We start from the raw sequence: 19,033 nt of genomic DNA on the forward strand, positions 1-19,033 counted from the left end.
TAAAATGATATTTTTTGTGGATACAAATTTTAAAAAAAAAGTAGATTAAAAGTTCTTTCTACATCAAAATCTCTAGATACTGATAAGTCCAAATCTGGTAGCTATGACAGAGGAGAACCACGCATAGTGGTGCATGCCTGCAATCCCAGCACTCAGGAGGCAGGAGGATCACTGTGAGTTTAAGGCTAGCCTGGTCTCTGAAGCATGTTCAAAGCCACCAAGAACTACACAGTGAAACACTGTCTCAAAAAGATAAACGTACCAAAGTATAGTACAACAACTCTTGATAATCTCCTACCTCTTTTGTCTGTAACTCACTATTATTTGTCTATTTGTTTTCCTGAGAAACTATTTTGTAGACAATAATATGTAAAATGATAACCATTGATAATTTCCTACCATTTTGTCTGTAATTTGCTAAGTCCCCCCTATTATTATGTTATCCTTCTTTTATTCTTTAAAAATAAAAAAAAAAAAAAGATAAACGGTGGGGAGAGTTCTTAGATCTGATTAGTGTTCAGAAAAGGGTACAGGTGTTGTTGAAAAAACAGATTCTTTTGCTGTGTCTATACTCTAGGCTCTCTTAGTTGGGCAGAAGATTATGTTTATGTGTACAGGTGATTTAGTTTCAGTTGCCCTTCTAAAAAGTTTGAGGCTAGCAGAGCTCTCAAGTAAATTGGTATTAAGCAAATAATCCCTTGACAGTCTGGTTAGAAAACAGAAGCCTGGCCCAGGGTGAGAGCAAACTCAGAATGCTAACATTTTGTTCCAAGACTGAGAACCAATGACAACACTACCTTTGACCATCAGAATTACAGCCCAAACTACAAGGGGAGGAGCCACCCTGAAATCCTGCTGGGAAGTCATGAAGGAGGAAACACAAGCTACCAGCGCAATGCTATTTTAGGCACTAGTGTACAAGAATGCTTGCCTAAAATCCTATTCCATATGTAATAGTATTTTGATAATCTTAAAAGCCAACTCTTTAGACCGTATTTTATAAAACACACTTCTCAGGTGGCATGCTAAATAAACCATTCTCTGTTCTTTTCTATTAGCTTTATCTTCAAGCCAGGATGAAGGGAGATTGGGCAAGACTCTTACGCCCGACACTGCAATTTGGTCTTGTTGCTGTATCCATTTATGTGGGCCTTTCTCGAGTTTCTGATTACAAACACCACTGGAGCGATGTGTTGACTGGACTTATTCAAGGAGCTACAGTTGCAATATTAGTTGTAAGTATACAGGGCAGCAGCCTACATTTTGATACTACTAAATATCTGGCTAAGTAAGGGAGAAACAAGAAAAACCTCATGTGTGGTGTGGCACACCTGTAATTGCAGAGGCAGGATTGCCATGAGTTCAAGGCCAGCCTGACCCATGTAGCATACACTGTCTCAAAAAACAATAGAAAAATCTCAGTGAGAAAACTGTGATGAGGTAGAAAATGACTCAGTATTTCCTATTAAGACTGCTAACGTTTAAGTAATTTTAAGATAGCAGGTAAAAATTAGGTTAGTCTTTGCAGAAGTTAAAAAAATTTAGTATTTTTATTGTAAAAGCCTCTGACTATAAACAGTTTGGTACAAATTGAAAAAAATGCACACACATTAAGAATAACTCCTTAAATATTGGCAAGATGAAACTATTGGTAAAATGAACAGAGCAACTCTGCTTGTAATAATCTCCTTTGAAAATATTCCTATTAGCCATGTCTACCATCCAGTGGCATATTTATACGTATGACTTGTTTATATTTATCTTGGCAAAGTGCTTACTGCAACTTTGCATGCAGTTTTGAAACTTAATGAATTGTGGTGTTAAATATTTTGCCTTGTTCTAAATATAACTTTTTCTATATAGGCTGTATATGTATCAGATTTCTTTAAGGAGAAAAACTCTCCTTTTAAAGAAAGAAAAGAGGAGGACTCTCATACCACTCTGCATGAAACACCAACAGCAGGAAATCACTACCGGAGCAATCACCAGCCTTGAAAGGTGGCAGATGAAGCTGGCCTGCTTTTTAAAGGAAAAGAACTGCGCCCAGAAGGCAAGAGGATATATCTTTACAGGCCTTACGGACTGCCCCTGCTGCTACTATACCTCTTGGATGCCCACTTTATCTGTGTAAATAATTACAGTTAACACAATGTTCTCTAATAGCTGAAGTTCATTCAAGAAATTTCAAGCTTCCCACTAAAACAATGCACCACCTGTACATTTTTATTAAAAAAATGTAATGCTTATGTACATATGTGTATGTAATATGCTTTCTTAGAATGACTGATTTAAATATAATACATATTAAAATGTTTGTGGACAGCTGTCTTGAGATGGGAGAACCACATGAACACGTAGAAGCATTTGTAGTCAAATGTAAGCAGATGGTGAATAATTTTAAAGTCTCACATTTATAAGTAGAGGCTGGCAGCAAACACAATATCTCTCTTGATTTTGGTGATTCCTAAGAGAAAAGGAAGTAAGATTTCACTTTTAAGATACAAAGCATGTAATGTCTTTTTGCTGCGGCTTTAAAGAAGACAGCACATTATCCTGATTAAACTGATGAGAAAGCAATCTAGAAAGTAGGAAATCTTACTAGCTGAAAAGATACCCCTTACAACCATCTAAGAGGTAGAAAACTTAGAAACAAGACTCCTGTTCTTTTGACTGTGAAGTAGGATAATGGGGAGTTTGTGTGTCTTAAATTATTTGAAAAGAAAGGACTAGGCTATCAAATGAAGTTAACCGATCCAGAGGCATGGATTTTCACCCTACATCACAAGACTGTATTTCAGTTAGCACATGAAGTTCTTATTGGGCTAAGGCAGGACAAATACAAATTCTATTATTTTAAAAACGCTCATATCTAGACTTAACCTGAGAGAATATGCCTGTCCCCATTAACCACGTGGAAACATAAGCTAGTACAACACCTAAATTATTAGCAGAAACCACCAGCACTGTGGGCTGCCGTTGTTTAATTCTTTACTTCATAGTCTTGGCTTGGCCAAGATTCATGAACAGAACTACTTACAAGCATGCTGTGCTCCCCTCCACCCGATTACTACCATCTTTCTTCATTGGTCTCCCTGCTTTCACCTTGCTATTCCGTGGGCCTGTCCTCAGGGCAACAGCAAGAACTATACCACTTCTGTGTTCTAAAAATTCAATCACTGCAGAGTAAAGGCCGGGACAATGTTATCATCTCTGTTCTCACCCAAAATTCTTTTTCCTGCTGTCTGCTCACTCTGCTGTAGCCACACTAGCCTCTTGTTGCTCCGTATACCAACCAAATCTAAAGGGCTTTGAATGTCATCTGCCTGGAGGTCCCTGGACCACCTCATCTATCCCCCAGTTCGCTGTCTTCCTGGAAACTGCTCATCCACCCTGGTTGGTGGTCCACTCATATATATCTGGTATATATTAATTGTTGACTTGTATACTGTCTCTCCCATCCTAGAATGCAAGCTCTATGAAGGCAAGGATTTCTTTTTGTTGCTATATCCCCTAGTATACTGATAGTGAACCTTCCAGAGCTCTCAGTGATGATAATCAGCAGGGTGTGGCAGAGTGCCATAGGTTCGCCAACACTGCCCTAGTGCTTAACCAATGCCTGGCAGATAGTGTATAATAAATACCTGAAAAATGAGCATACATATATATAAATCCCAAAACTTTTTCCCAATAGACCCTCTAAAATTTTATAGAAACACCACTAGGTAGTCCTCTGGTATCCTGAGTTGTATCAGTGGCTCAAGTCTCAGAAGATTTTCCTAAACTAGAAAAAGCTTATGAATAAGATACTGACCTTCAGCAAATTTGTTTTCCAGCTCAGTGTTTCCAATGGCTTTTGCAGCCTGACACATCTGTCGAAGCAATTCTTCCAGGCGCCTCATACAGCGAATGATGCTGCCTGGAGAAAAAAGGAACAAATGACTTTAAAATTGTTAGGAATAGGAAAAGGAGAAATGTTAAGAGGCAAGGCAAGAAAACATGGGATGCTTAACCGATAGGACATTTTTGGTACCAAGAATTGAACTCAGGACCTTGCACTTGCCAAGCAGGTGCTGTGCTACTGAACTATATTCCCAGCCCATCTGATAGTACTTCGAAGGGCTTTCCATAAAGTAAATAAACTAGCAAACCTGACTAGTTGCCTGCTAGGCGCTAGAAAGTCTACAGAGAAGGAAGGTTTAACTCCAACCTTTGATAATAGAGACACAGATTTACAACAACATCCTGACTTGCTTGTAGAGGCAGGTAAACAAAATGCCTTGAGGAGGAAGCAGCTTTGGGGAAGGCTGGCAAACACAACATATAGTGCGGGTCTGTAAGCGTGAAGAGGTCTCTGTCAGGCAGTGACAAGGGAAGTCTACTGAGGGCAGAAGAGGCTGACAAAGTGCAGCTATTCAAGGACCCTGGGTGTGGCTTACTTGGCATCTGGACACCAAGCCTATCACCCTACAGAGAGAACACAACAGGATCGGCTGACTTTTTAGAGGGGTGACCATTCACTCTTCTTGATTTTAGATTGTTTTATCGGTACTTTCTTCATGTAGTGTGTCTGCATGGAAGTACCAAATAGGAGTACCTCTTAAGCCTTTTCTTGTGGATCTTGTGTGACAAGTGTGTCTATCATAATTAAAGCTGTGGGGCTGGGGATTTAGCTCAGCAGCATAGCACCTGCCTGGCAAGCATGAGGTCGTGAGTTCGAACCCTGGTACTGGGAAAATAAAAGCTAACATAATTAAAGCTGTAAAGCTTCACTTGTTAAATTTGTGCAAGGAGGGACCTAGTATCCTTTCTCAAAATGCTAGCTACCTAAATTTGTTTTGGAACTCTGCACTTAATATCTCAACTACATTAGGAAGATCAGTCCTCAAAATAGTGCTATACAAACATTAAGTCCTTTACCTCCTTACAACACTGGAATAATCAAGTTCTTATAATCGCTCTCATTACACTGTTAGGCCCTCCACATTATATTCTAAGGGAGGAAAAAGAGTTGAAAGGGCCAACTCATAATGCAGAATGTAAACGGAAATCTGACAGCGTTTCAGTTTTTTTTTAAATGTGCATACCTCTTAATAATTCTGTACCAAAAGCAAACATGATACATGTATAAAATTCTGAAGTTCTTTATAATCTGTAATAGCAAAAGTTCAAAGGGTTCTCACATGTCCAGCAACAGAAGACTACAAAATTATATAACTATTAAAATGATAATGACTATTCATTTATGTAAACATGGACACCATAACCGAGGCACATGTAAATAAAACTTGCCCAGGATCATTAATCTAGGCAGAGGGTAGGACTTAAGCTCAGGGTTTGCACTCCTAATCTCTGGTATGCCAGCAGCTGGAAAGGGTGTGGAGGAGGAATTTAAACAGAGTTATACGCTAAAGCAGTAGCAGAAAGGATATGATTCAAGGTTGAGGAGAGTCACAAAAAACTGGAAGGTGGCCCTGAGGAAAAGGATACACACATGTGAAGTGTCTAGTTGTAACAAGACAGGCTTCTAGCTTCTATCTACGTGAAAGAATGATCAAACCGGGAGCTGGGGGAGTTGCAGGTAGGTGCTTGAAGGGAACAGTGAGGATCTAGAATTGCCCTAAGGGAAGTGGCAGAAGAATCCCAGAAGGAAGTCTTGCATGAAGGACAGTCTTTGGACCTGGAAGGGCATTTCAGTTGTGCCTTCTACCACCCAAGGGACCATAATCATGATACTAACAAACTATGGGAAAGACTGAAGTAATAATGTACAAAGTGCCTGGCACACAGTGAGTGCTCAGTACTGGTAATTTTCTACTACTACTATTAGTACTACTACTACTACTATTACTGCTGTGCTGCTACTGAGAAGGTCTGATGTAATTCTGAGATCAGATACTAGGGCTCCTGGTGATATCCAGACATATAACTGAATTTTTATCTAAAAGAACACTTCTGCATAAGTACAGAAATGGAAACAGTGAGTTACAGAGTGTTCCAGGCTGGTGATGCATGAGGAAGAAGAGAATCCCAGTTACTTCCTAACTCTACTTCATGGCTAGAAAAAGGGGAAGTATGTGAAGGGACTCGGGGAGCATTCTCTAGGCAAAGTGGCTGTATCCAATGCAGAAAGCCTCCAAAAACGGAGGAAGTGGCTATATGACACCCATGACCTATAGTCTACTTTCAAAGGTATCTCATATTAACCCTAATAAACTATTGTGAGCTTTTAAAAATTAGAACAGATTTTTAAAAAGAAAAGCTTACTGTTTCTTCTACTAATAACATTTAACAGTAAAAAGTGCCTCCACGAAAGACAGTTTTCAAGTAGCTATGACAGTATTACTAGCCACTCCTGACCCCTCTACCCTCAAAATGGTGGGAGAAAGAAAGTATATCAGCTAGCCCTTAGAGCAATGGCTTCCTTTCCAACTAGAGAGTAAGAACCTCGTGGAAGTTGATGAAACTTGTTTTCTGTGAAGTTAGCTGAGGAAATTAATTGTAGAGTACACAGATAAGGATCAGTGAAGAATACTCAGTTAAAGCCTAAAGGGGAAATAACGCAGGTCTTAATGCCATCTGAAAAACAGTTGCCTGTGGAGAGATACACAAGACAGAAATAGAGACAGCCTGAGAGTTGGAAAGAATGAGACACAGAGGAAGAAATGGGACTGAAAGCAAACACACGAACCTAGTTTCACAAGGAAGGGTAACATGACCAGCCTGCTCCCTGGGAACAGGGAACAGCCAGGCTAGCCACTAGCTACTGCTGAATCAGGGCAGCAGCCCGTTCACAGCTTGACAGACTGACAGCAACTGCACCTCTTCCTCTGGGTGGGGTAAGACTGCTGCTGCTGCTCGCTCCTCCCACGGGCGCCCTCACACAGGACGGCAGCTGGGGAACCTGTGCTCCTCCGCTCCTCTAACCGCTCAAGAATATGCTGACACAACTCATTCAAGTATCACCAGGAGGTTCTGGAGAGTTTGTTTCAATGATGACATGGTTCTGAACGGTCCAAGCATCATCTCCGATATTAGGGTAATTACTTGTGCAACCTCAGCGATATGTACAGAATTCAATCATTAGAATGTGGCTCAGATTTCTGTTGTATCACTTTTAGATAAATGAAAACTTTAAAAACTAAAAAAATGCTATTCTAGCTACTAATTCTTTTGCCAGTAAAGCATCAACCTTTCCCCCTCAAATCTCCATTAATTAACCTATGAAAAACCTCAGTTTACTCATTTTTAAAACAGAGACAATGTTCCTTACTTCACAGAGTTATTGTGATCTGAATGAAATAATGTACATAGGATCCTGAGTACACCATCACCAAGGTTAAGTAAATGCTGGCTATGCTTGTTACTTCCATTCTCAGATGCTAAAATACCCTGTTCAAATAATGTGTAGTAACAAAAGGAAATCCAGACGCAGAAGCTTCTGGATATCTAGACAGAGGGTAGAAGGTTGGACAGAGGCCATTAACATCGTATTATGTATGCAACCAGAAAATAATGTTTGTACAAATAGTTCTGTTTTAAAAGAAAAGTAGTGCCTTAAACTGAAATATATAGCACTTCAGCTGGGTGTGGTGGCACATTCCTGTAATCCCAGCCCTCAGGAGGCCGAGGCAGGAGGATTATTGCGAGTTTGAGATCAGCTTGGGCTACAAAGTACAAAGTAAGCTCAAGGCCAGCTTGAACTGCATAGCAAGACCCTGTCTCAAAAAGACAAAACCAAAACAAATAAATATATAGCACTTTAAAAAAAGGAACAGAATATATTCACAGGTAAATGATAAGTGAAATGAAATCCTTTATAAAATTTTCTGCTATGCAGGGTATCAAAGAACCCAGCAGGCTCTCCTGCATTGTTTTGACTGACTTCAAGTGTGTACCAGAAAACACAAGCTGACACTGCTTTAATACTGCTCTAAATTAGAGTAACTCATTTTAACCAGAATCTGCCACTGTCAACAGACATTATGCCATATGAAATAAACTATTAGATAAAGTATAAAATTAAAACAACTAAATGCACACCCCAGCTAGAGATTACCCTCATGTCATATTTTGTAAATACTTCAATTTCTGGAAAATTTAGCTCTGACAGTTTCAGATAACAAGCAAACTATTAGGAAAATGCTACCAGGTACAGGATTAAACACACAATGGGTCTGATTGCTATCCCAAGGCTCATCAATAAATCACTCTGTAAGCAAACACTGCCTCCAGGTGCCTAGAGCCTACAGGTTAGTCCCCACAAGGATTAATGCAGACCACTGTTAAGTAGTAAATTATCTAGCATTTTTCCTACCTATTACTATTCTGTGCAGTCCAAGGCTTTCCTCACTCCCACCTCTGGAAATCATTTTGCCTCATCAATTAGACCAGTTAGACTTAGATGTGAGACAAAAGCTTCAAAGCTGTAACTCATTTCCAGGCAATCTAAAGCTGATGAGAAATAGAAGCATACTAACCTGCTGGTTTGTTACAAATCTTTTCTTCTGGTTCCACCATAGAGCCAACAAATAAAATTCTTTCTCAATCTAATTTTTGTGCTTTTCAAGTAGTGGTAAAGTACAACGTAAGATTCACCATTTTAACCATCGTAAGTGTACAATTTAAAGTCATCGCTTTTTTTACATTTGGGATTACATCATCATTCTGGAAGAACTTGCACTATTATTCATGTATCATAGCATGTACCCGTTAAATTCAATTTTAATATATTCCGTTGTACAACTGTGATCAGTATCTAATTTTATAACACGCTCACTTCCTTCAAACAAACCCTGTTCCCTTTAAGCAGTAACACTTGATTCTCTTCTTCCAGCAGTCCATGGCAACCAATAACCTGCTTTCTCTCGCTACAGATCTGCCTGTTCTGGACAGTTCATCTGAATGAAATCGTACAGTATGTGGGCTTTATGTCTGCTTTCTTAAGTTAGCTTCTCAGTGTGTTTAACATTCACTCAGAATGTACTATGATCTGGTATTTGTTTTAACAGCCAAAAGATATATTTTATTCTCCTGTGATGCACAGTTGGGGCTACTTGCTTTTATTTAAGGGCATTTTTATAAATATTAGGTTTACCTAGTTCATGAACAAAACAGTATCATTCTCATTAAAACTAGAAAGCAGCGAATTTCTTGATGGTATTTCTGATTTTAGCTTTCTGGCAACCTGATGTGGTGACCTATAATTCATGCCCCAATTTAATACTCTTAACTAGCTTGGCCTGAGGTTATGATCGTAAATGTATCCTGCTCCAACTACTCACCACTAAATTCCAGCGTAGGCTGAATCTACTCTTGAGGGAGAATCCTGTCTACGCTGCACCCGGCACAGTGCTTCTCACTAGGGTCTCACAATTATTCACCAAATGACTAATAGGCACTAATAACTAAATCACTTAGCATTAAGATTATGCCAAAATTTTAACACTAACAATACATTTTAATAAAACATTATTATTATTATTAGCAAAAGTACTTCAAAAATCCTCTGTAGGGCCGGGGATATAGCTTAGTGGCACAAGCACCTGCCTGGCAAGTGCAAGGTCTTGAGTTTGATTCTCAGTACCAAAAAAACCACAAAAAACAAAAAACAAAGTTCTTTATAGGGTTGGGGATGTAGCTCAGCAGCATAAGCCTGACGTCATGAGTTCAATTCCCAGTACCAAACACAAGAGAAAGAGGATAAAAAAAAAAAATTCTAAAAAATCCTCTGTCAAGTCCTTTGCAACACTGATGTACTCTGTTCAAAGAGGGGTAAAACTGCCCTTCGAAAGGCATTCAAGAGAACATGTGGTGGGAACAGGTAGGCAACACACTTCACAGCATTTGTTTTAAAAACCTGCAGGCAGAAGTATAGAAAGATTTGCAAAAGATTCCTGTCACAGAAATTTTCCTGATGGCAAGTGCTCAGTGGAAAGCAACTCCTTTCTCTGTTCCAATCAGAATGAGTCCTTATGAGTACTTACGCATATTCAGAAATAAATAGTAATAGCTGGTGTTTAGTTCACAATCTACTTATATCAGTTAGTAGAAACCCTAGGCAATCAGCCCATATCAGTATTTTCTTTAAATGCCAAATTTATTTGTTTTGATGTAAGGAACAACTACATCCTATCTGGTTTTTATAGTCTTTAAAATTCTCCAACTAAATCCCAGTATAAATGGTTCTCTTCCATTAGACTTTCCCAACATAAAATGATTTGTAAGAAGTAAAAAATAAACAGTATTTAAAGAAAACCATGTCATGACTTTAATCACAACAGTGTTAACTAACCTCCTTAAGGTTGGAAGAATATGTAAAATGACTTTTGAAGCTTAGGGTGTGAAACAATCAGGCACCTTTTAAAACTAAAATTCAGTATCTTACTAGGAATGACTATGGTACGAACACAGTACATTACAAATTTCCAAAGCAATTTAATTTTCTGCTTATAAAAATATAGAGACACTATGCTCTGGGCTAGAGCTTTATTTTTTCCAATCATATTAAGCATGAGCAAAACCAAAATGAGGAAACAAAGGCTATCCTTAAATGGAAGAACTAAATAACATGGCAAAAAAACCAGGAACAGTCTGATGGAAAGAGGAAAAGCTATCCTATTCTTAGGGGTTTGTTCTATTTTTAAGAGCTAATATATTGTGTATCTTAACTTTAAAAAGAAAAGGGTTAGGTAATATGATGGCACCCGGATTGGAAAAACGTGAAAGCTGTGCCATCAGACCAATCTTCAAGATGTAAAACTGAACTTCTCAAATTTTCAAACATTTCAAGTAAACTGTAATACAGAAAGAACCCCACAGGGCCAACAATGTAGCTCAGGGACACAGCACCTGCCTGGCAAGGACGAGGCCTCGGTTCAATTCCCAGCACCACACACACAAAAAAAGATGAGAAATAACCCCAGAAAAATTCAAACACTGGACTAAGAATGTTAGTATGCTGTAGAAAAGGTTAACTCACAGTGCTATCTGCTATCTGGGTAGAACTACAAACTGTCTCCATTTAAGACTAATCTTCCATACATCACAACTTTTTCATTTAAGTAAAAAGAAAGAACTTCTAAAATCCAAAGAAAATTTGATAAGAATCCTTAGGTTTCTATGAAAGCTAAGCTCATTTATTTTCATTTTTAAAAAAATTCAACGTAAATACCTAATTGAGTAAGCATAACACCATTAAAACATCTACATAAGCCAATGTTTTCCTGACATTGCAGTATTCCTAAATATGATCTTCTGTAAATACTGTTTAGTTTTTAACTTCTTATAATCCATTTGTAATTATTCTTTATATACTCTCTCTACATTTTCCACTTAAAATTCTCTCGAGTTGGGTAACAATTACTCTTCAGTTTCTTAAAATTTTTCTGATTACATTTAATCTGCTTTATGTTGTAGTAAGAGTCTGAGCGAGGCTTAGTTATTAGATACGGAATGACTCACCATTTTCTACTCTAATTTTAGTGAAAATCAGAGCAAATCATTAAGTTCTAACCAAGGGGACAAAAGGTGCAATACATCCACACAAACATGACTTCCCAGGATTCTCTGTTTACCCGTGATTGCAGTCTCCGGCACAGAATTATATCCTGTTGAAGTATTTTCCTAAATGTACAGAATCTATAATGAACAGACTGCTTATTAGGTAGTACAAAAAATCTATAGAGAGTAGGCGGAAGATCCCATTTTATTATAAAAAATTTTTAAGCGAAGTTTTACATTTTTAGAGACAGGGAAAGAAATATACTCTGCGGAGCAAGCCTGAGCCAGGTAAGAGGAAAAAGTGCACACTGCAGTGTGGCAGTGGCCTACTGGGAGACAGCACAGTAGCCACCAGAAGCTTTAAATACATTACCCACGTTTGGTTAAAACAATGTATGTATTTTTCATATCAGAACGAAATGTATGCACATGAATTTAACCATACCTTCAAAGACATCTGTCATTTTGCAGATGTGGGCAAAGGTAGCTCCCATTGCCCAGGTGTACACCACATCCATTAAGTGAGGCTTGAATGAACTTAGATAAGTTTCCTCATCAATTTCCAATTTTGCTTCTGCTGAAACTTTTGCAATTCTTTTAGCACATTCCTTTAAAGATAAAAGACATAGTTAAAATTCTATACTTACGATCTCTCATGACATTTTTTGCTTTAGGTTTCCAAAATCAGTATTTTACAAAGTTCCTTTTTAATCTTAGATGGATATTCTCCCTATGTGCCTGCTATACTGCTAAGTAATTGAACAGTTAGTTTCTCATGCCGAAGTGGCTAAGAAAATGTATCAAGAGCATGATTTCTACAAAAACCCCAGAAATCTTAACTAAAATTACTCAAGAGCAGCACTGAACTAGTCTATTTCATTAACTTAGCAAAGACAATAATAAGACAGACTTAAAAAATATAAATGCATGGCAAAATATTCATTTGGCAAAATATGTAGTTCTCCAATAATACTTAAAAATACGATCTTGTTTTTCATATTTTAGTAATGCCTTAACTCATGCTTTCCTGTTTCTCTAATACTGAAAGACATCAATAAAATCAATTTATCCTAGGCAATAATAAAAGAAATAAATATATTTCTATAAGATACTGTGGTTTTGAGGACCTAGAGGTTTCTCATGATAAAACATTTTAAAATTTTATTGTAAAAAAGAATGGACAAATATGCAACATATTTACCTAAATCTTGGATTAATGTGGACAGGCTATAATGACAATACACTGCTTGTATTATTTTCTCCCCTCAGTATTAAAAATGGCACCACATGGAAAAATTGACATAAATCTAGTATTTACTCCTTCTCTTTGTTTTGCAGTACTGACAATGGAGTCTGTGAAGCCTTTTTATGTTAAGGGTCTTGGTAAATTGCTCAGACTGGTCTTGAACTTCACGAGATCTTCAGCCTCATGGTCCAGAGTAGACAGGACTAGAAATCTGTCACTACATCTAACATAACAACCCACTTTTGGTGGTAAGGGGTGTTCTGAAGTGGTGAAGCGTCTTGCAATGCAGTTCAGGCTGGCATTGAACACACTATGTAACAGACTGTCCTCAGAGGCGCAGTGATCCTATCTCAGCCTCCCAGGTGCTGCGATTATAGGCGTGTGCCACTATGCCTGGCTAACATGCCATTTTTAATACTGAGGAAGGAAATAATGCAATCAATGAATTGTAGTATAGCCTATACGCATTATTCAATTTTAAATTTGTACTCACAAAGACTCTATACAATTCTTTACAACGAGAATGTTTAATTACTAAAATGAAAATATAAATGTTAATAAAATACTGAGTGACATCAAATGATATATTTATTCCAGTTGTCTGTGTTGAATGATAAAGTATTAAGATTAGACTCTCAAAAACATTTACTTCACAATGGACTATTTCACCTGCATCTGACGAAGTGGTCCCGCTAACTGTTCTGTTAATTTGGGCATCTCACTAGACTACAAAAGAAAAGAAAAATTAGATATAAAAACACAATTTAAAGTAAAGTATATATTACTTGCTTGTTAAAATAAAAAAAAGTTTTTACAATACCCATTAATATCATATTATATGACTATAGTTACTAACATTTTGGGTACCTAATCAACTCTTAAGTTTATATAAGCAAAATCATTCCTCTTACGTTTTTCATTTTCTATTATTATATTCCAAAGGATAAAAATGACACTGCTAAGTCTGCAAAGCATGCCAACGAGCTATGTATTGTTTATGACTATAAATGGAACTGATGGACAGTAAACATTATACACGGCTGTGTAGTTACATGAACGTGTAAGTAATTTATCATAATAATTTTGAAATAGTTTTAGGTGTGGGAAAAGCGTTCTGTAGAAACCAAAAAGTTGAGATGAATAAACAACATTAAAAATAATGTCCCAATTTGTATTTTTCCCAGATATTTCTGGTTCTTTAGCTAAGTACAGAATAGCTGACATTTTAATCTGAATTTTGGTGTTCTTAATATTGCTTTCCCACTAATGAAGTTCATCAATTTCTCGCTTACACAAAGTAAAAAATTTAATATTGTTTTACGTCCATCACTAAGTAGCTAAATAAACTTGGAAAAGCTACTTGAATTCTGTGTTCTGGGTTCTTACATTGTTAAAGAGAAATAAAGCTAGATACACAAAATAAAGCTAGATATAGGCTTGTGAGAATGACAGTATTTGTGAAAAAATTTTGACAAAGGTAGGGTGGCTACATAAAGATAAAATTACGAGAATAGTGAATAGTGTATATGTATGTATATAACGTACGGGATAGGACTTAGAGACAAATATTAAATCCACTATGTGTAAGGTGCCACACATCTATACTTTAAGCATCAAAAGCTACACAGGATTTGTTTTTGATTAGAAGTATATTGTGTAATAAATCATTAACCAGGTTTTGTAGTATTTCTGTTTAAACCAAAGCTTACTGATGAGTGATTTAAAGGCAAAATGGCAAGAATGAGCTCAATATCTAACTTTACAGTTAAAAATAAAGACTGCTAAATGTCTTTGATATTGTGTTCATTCATGGACAACAGTAACTGATCACTTTCCTTTCTCTGGCCACTACAGGTACAAGACACTGGTCCCAATATGAGGAGAACAAGCGTAACTTCACCAATGCTCTCCCCTCTAGCGGGGAAATTATTGGTACACGCATAAAAATCTTACCCTCAGGGCCTTGCATCTTGTCCATGACACCTACCACTTAGGCTCTAATAGTTGTTCCATAGTTATCCCTAATAAAAGTGTATATTCCATTCAATCTCATTATCCCTCTTCATTTTTATTGGCTTTTCCTAATTTAATTTTCAGATATCCTTTTCACTCTAGGACTGTCTGGCCAGGCCAGTCTTTCAAATAATACATTTGCTCAAAGAACAACCGGAAAACCTGGAATCTGTTAATGATGACTGTCCACAAAAATATTAATTTATTCTCTTTTAAAAATAAAAGTATACATCTAATTATTCAATTTTCTACTATATTTGTGTTAAAATTCTTGGATTTGTTACTACTATCCACAGTGTATAAGCATAAAGCAATAGGCTTATAATTAAGATATACCCATTATATTATTTAACCAACTATATGATATATGAATTAGTAAGTAAGATATGCTAAAACTATTCACTTACATTCTCTTGAAACACAAAGCAACTTAACAATGCTGTTGCTTGCTCTGCAGAAAGGTCATTGAAAAGGCCATTAAACATCATCTCAGTTAGAAGGAGCTCATCAGCACTATCAGAAAAAAAATAAAATTTAAATGTCAGAATATAAAGAAACATATGTACATATACATATGTTCAGCATGTAGTTTTAAAAAAATGTATGCTGTTACCATAAGAAGTAATCAATGAAAAATGACAAAGATTTATTAAAGGAAACAGCAGACCTTTGTATTGCCAGTATGTAATAACAGTATATGTAATCTGGGCATCTCATATAAGATCCCCAATACTGAAAATGTACATATTCATTCAAATAATTCTTAACTTTCAATATGCCATGAAAAAAGTCATCAACATGTATTTACAGGGCCCAAGGAACTCTCAACTGGAAAATGGGGTATTGCATTAACCTGTACTAACAATTAAATGGTGCTGGATAAGTCACTGCCTGTTTTTGAGGCCAAAAACTGTCCTAGTTTAGTCTCCTTTTGGCCCCTATGGACATCTGAATTTTTAACACCTGAGACAGATGAAGATTATGAATAACTCCCCACCAAGACTGTGCAAAACCATTTACAAAACCTATAATTCTCTGGCCCTGTCTAGTAGGGGCAGCATGATGACATTAAAAAACCACAACTGTTTCAAAAACAGCTTTTATGGCCATCTCTGTATGAACAAAACAAAGTAAATGTTCAGATACTTGCCTATGACCACCATCTTATAACTTTCAAGTTAAGGAAAATAGAGGCAAGCCGTCTTCTATGGAAGGAAGGATCCCTCATGGTGGAAAATAACTGGTGGATTTTGTCTGTTTTTTTGAGACAGGGTCTCCCTATGTAGTGCCTTGAACTTGCTTATGTAGCCCAGGCTGCCCTCAAACTCACAGCGATTCTCCTACCTCAGCTTCCCAAGTGCTAGGATTACAGGTATGTGCCACCACACCCACCAGCTGATGGATTTTTAGGATGGCGCTGTAAACCGTATTTTCTGAAAATGTCCACAATAGTATCTCCTATTCCAGCACTGGTATACAAAGACTGCTGTTTGCACATGCAACAATTTCAATTAAAATGATAAAATTTAAAATTTAGTTCCCTAGTCTAACTACATTTCATGTGCTAATTAACCACATGCAGCTAATGGCTACTACACAGAACACTGCAGATATAGAGAAAAGTACCGATGCTACCATCAAGAAGTAGAGTCTAACTGTCCTTCACTTGAACCTGGGAGGGTTTGTGACTTCTCTGTAATTAAGAGAACATGGGAGAAGTGATGCTTTATGATGTCTAAGCTAGGTTACAACAGGTAAAGCAAGGTCAGGAGAAAGAATGCAAGCTCCACCTTAGACTGCTAGCACTCATGTGTAAGCCTTAAGTCTCCACGTAGGAAGTGCTAACACTCTGAGGTTGCCAGACTGTGAAGACATCCAAACTAGACCACAAAGAAAAAGAACAGGACAAGGGAGAGGAGATGAGAAAGAAGGGGGAAGAGAGAGGGATCCACCTATACTAACATTCCCAGCTGCTCCAGACTCCTACTGCTCACTTAACAGTTTGTCTAGATGGTAAGCGTAAGGGATGCTGAGCCAGGACCATCAAACCAAGCACTTCCTGAATTTCTGACAGGGCAAAACCATAAAAGAATAAAGAACTGCCGTTTTATATCATGTAGTTTTGAAGTCATTTGTAAAAATTACCCAGACCAAAAATATACCTGTACCTACGAATTTACAAGGGAGTGGTCCTAGCATACTCCTGAGGATACCAAAACTCAAGGACGTACAAGTCCTTCATATGGAATGATGTGTTACTTGCATATTACCTACACCAAATCCACTCATATACTTTTAAGTCATTTCTACATTGCTTACAAAACCTAATGCAGTGTAAATGCCATGTAAACAATTGTTACACTGTATTGTTTAGAAAATAAGACCAGCAGAAAAAGACCTGTATATGTGCAATTATTTTTTCCAAATAGTTCTATCCACAGTTATTTGAATATGTGGATGCAGAACCTGGGAAAAATGGAAAGCCAACTGTCTATTATATCCAACATTAACCTGGGTTAAGCTCTGTTGTAATACCTTGTGGTTAGCTCAAAACCAGTACAATCTGTTACATATATAAAAAGAGAATGGTTACTGGACTAAGTTTCAAAGCATAAAATGTTCATAAATATAAAGAAAGCATATAAAATTGGGTTTCAAAGGAAATACGTCATAAGGCCAGAGATTTTACATTGATTACCGAGATCTAAGATTTTTCTAATTTCTCAATTTCATGATCCAAAACTGTATTTAATGCAGAAAGTATTATAAAACAGCTTTTTTCCCAAAAGATTAACATCTTTTATTTAGAAGAACAACCAGATTTTACCTGCTTATCTCACAAGCTACTCGTCCCTTCATCTCTATGACATCAGAAGAAGTAGCAAATCCCAACCTTCTTAAAACACGTTTGCGACATTTAAGCTCATCCATCTGTAAAACAGTTCTTGCTTTCTTCAATTCTCGCTTTGCAGACTTAATATCTATTGCAATCTAAGATACATAAAAGTGAAGGAAGTTCAATAATAAAGTAAACACTATAAAAGGAGCTTCACCCAAGAAAGAGCAAAAAAAATAACTTGTAAGGCCACCTTATAATATACTTTTCTGTTAAAGCTTTAACATAGTGGGGAAGGGTGGATGTAGTGTGTGAGCTTCTTAAATGCACTCCCATGAGAGCAATGACGCCCCTGAAAGGTTACTAAATATTAGCTAAAACACTAAGTACAGGGAAAACATAAAATGTCCACTTGAAAAAGAAGCAGAGAAAGAGGACACTGAAAACTGTAAAAAGCCTAAAGTAGGAACACAGCATAGCTTAAGTGTGAAACTGTAAGGAGGAAGGGCTAGGACAGAAGTGAGCTGGGTAACTGTAAACTAGACAAAGGAGATGCATATTTAGTGAAATGTATGTAAAACTGCACTATAAAAACAAAATGTCTGCCATACCTGTGCTTTTTTTTCACAAAGTGTGTACACAGTTTCCAAGTTTGGATCATTATGAAGTGGATGGGAATACATTCGGTGCTCAAAAGCCTCTACTTTCTGAATGACTTTTTTCAGCCCTTGATCTTGAATGCCCATATCATCAATTGGATCTAACAGGGGAACACCATCAGGAAAGCGTTTCTGAACTTCCTGAAATAAAATATGTAAAATTCAAATTTTCTCTTCTAGACAAAATTAAGACTAACTTTAATCAGTATTTCTTTTTATATATTTTTCTATGTACATGGACATAAAAAGGATGTGACATTTTTTCCAGTTAAACTGGAAGATATTTTCAAAAATGCATAGCTATGTTATCGTTTTCTAATATAGGCATATATTACAACTCACTAATAAAACCAGTATTGCACAGTTTAAGAATTTTGGATGTAGGGGCTGGGGATTTAGCTCAGCGGCAAAGCGCCTGCCTGGCAAGCGCAAGGTCGTGAGTTCGGTTCCCTGTACCAGAGAAAAAAACAAACAAACAAACAAACAAGAATTTTGGATGTAGCAAAACTTACTGATAAATCTGTTAGTGTACACAGGTGGTCATAACTTCTTACCATCATAAATAATCTCACATTTACTGTTTCATTTGTAGAAGTTATTTGTGAGTTATTTCTTTAGAGTTTATTCCTAGTAAAGGTCCTACTGAGTTGTAAAATACAAACATTTAAAGGGTCCTGATCCCTTTTGCTAGCTTCTTTGTTACACTATTAAATATGACAAGCTTGAGTTCAGAGAAGGGATAGCTCACTATAGGCTGGTAACCTACTGGGAGAATTTTAG

The 19,033-nt window shown here is 37.0% G+C and overlaps 2 protein-coding genes across 4 annotated transcripts in view; one reads left to right on the forward strand and one right to left on the reverse strand.

Moving 5' to 3' along the window:
- The window catches only part of Ppap2a (phosphatidic acid phosphatase type 2A), a gene marked incomplete in the record, with an annotated part of 78,315 nt that extends 76,065 nt beyond the window's left edge, over positions 1–2,250 (forward strand). The window contains 2 exon segments of the mRNA XM_013518405.1: positions 1,059–1,235; positions 1,864–2,250. Of these exon segments, the coding sequence (XP_013373859.1) occupies positions 1,059–1,235; positions 1,864–1,995 (309 nt within the window).
- Skiv2l2 (superkiller viralicidic activity 2-like 2 (S. cerevisiae)) overlaps positions 1–19,033 on the reverse strand; it is a 91,727-nt gene that overhangs the window by 7,405 nt on the left and 65,289 nt on the right. For 2 of the 3 annotated variants that reach the window (XM_005392700.2, XM_005392699.2), the window contains exons 21-27: positions 18,206–18,394; positions 17,586–17,749; positions 15,166–15,271; positions 13,415–13,471; positions 11,945–12,107; positions 3,812–3,916; positions 2,410–2,464 (exon numbers count right to left, since the gene is read on the reverse strand). In XM_005392700.2, the coding sequence (XP_005392757.1) occupies positions 2,412–2,464; positions 3,812–3,916; positions 11,945–12,107; positions 13,415–13,471; positions 15,166–15,271; positions 17,586–17,749; positions 18,206–18,394 (837 nt within the window). In that variant the 3' untranslated portion in view covers positions 2,410–2,411. Of the gene's footprint in view, positions 1–2,204; positions 2,465–3,811; positions 3,917–11,944; positions 12,108–13,414; positions 13,472–15,165; positions 15,272–17,585; positions 17,750–18,205; positions 18,395–19,033 lie in introns of those variants that run through there. The other variant, XM_005392698.2, reaches the window with a different exon arrangement.

Source organism: Chinchilla lanigera, unplaced genomic scaffold (genome assembly GCF_000276665.1).
Source record: "Chinchilla lanigera isolate Chin_1 unplaced genomic scaffold, ChiLan1.0 scaffold00045, whole genome shotgun sequence".
In the NCBI taxonomy this organism is placed as follows: Eukaryota; Metazoa; Chordata; class Mammalia; order Rodentia; family Chinchillidae; genus Chinchilla; species Chinchilla lanigera.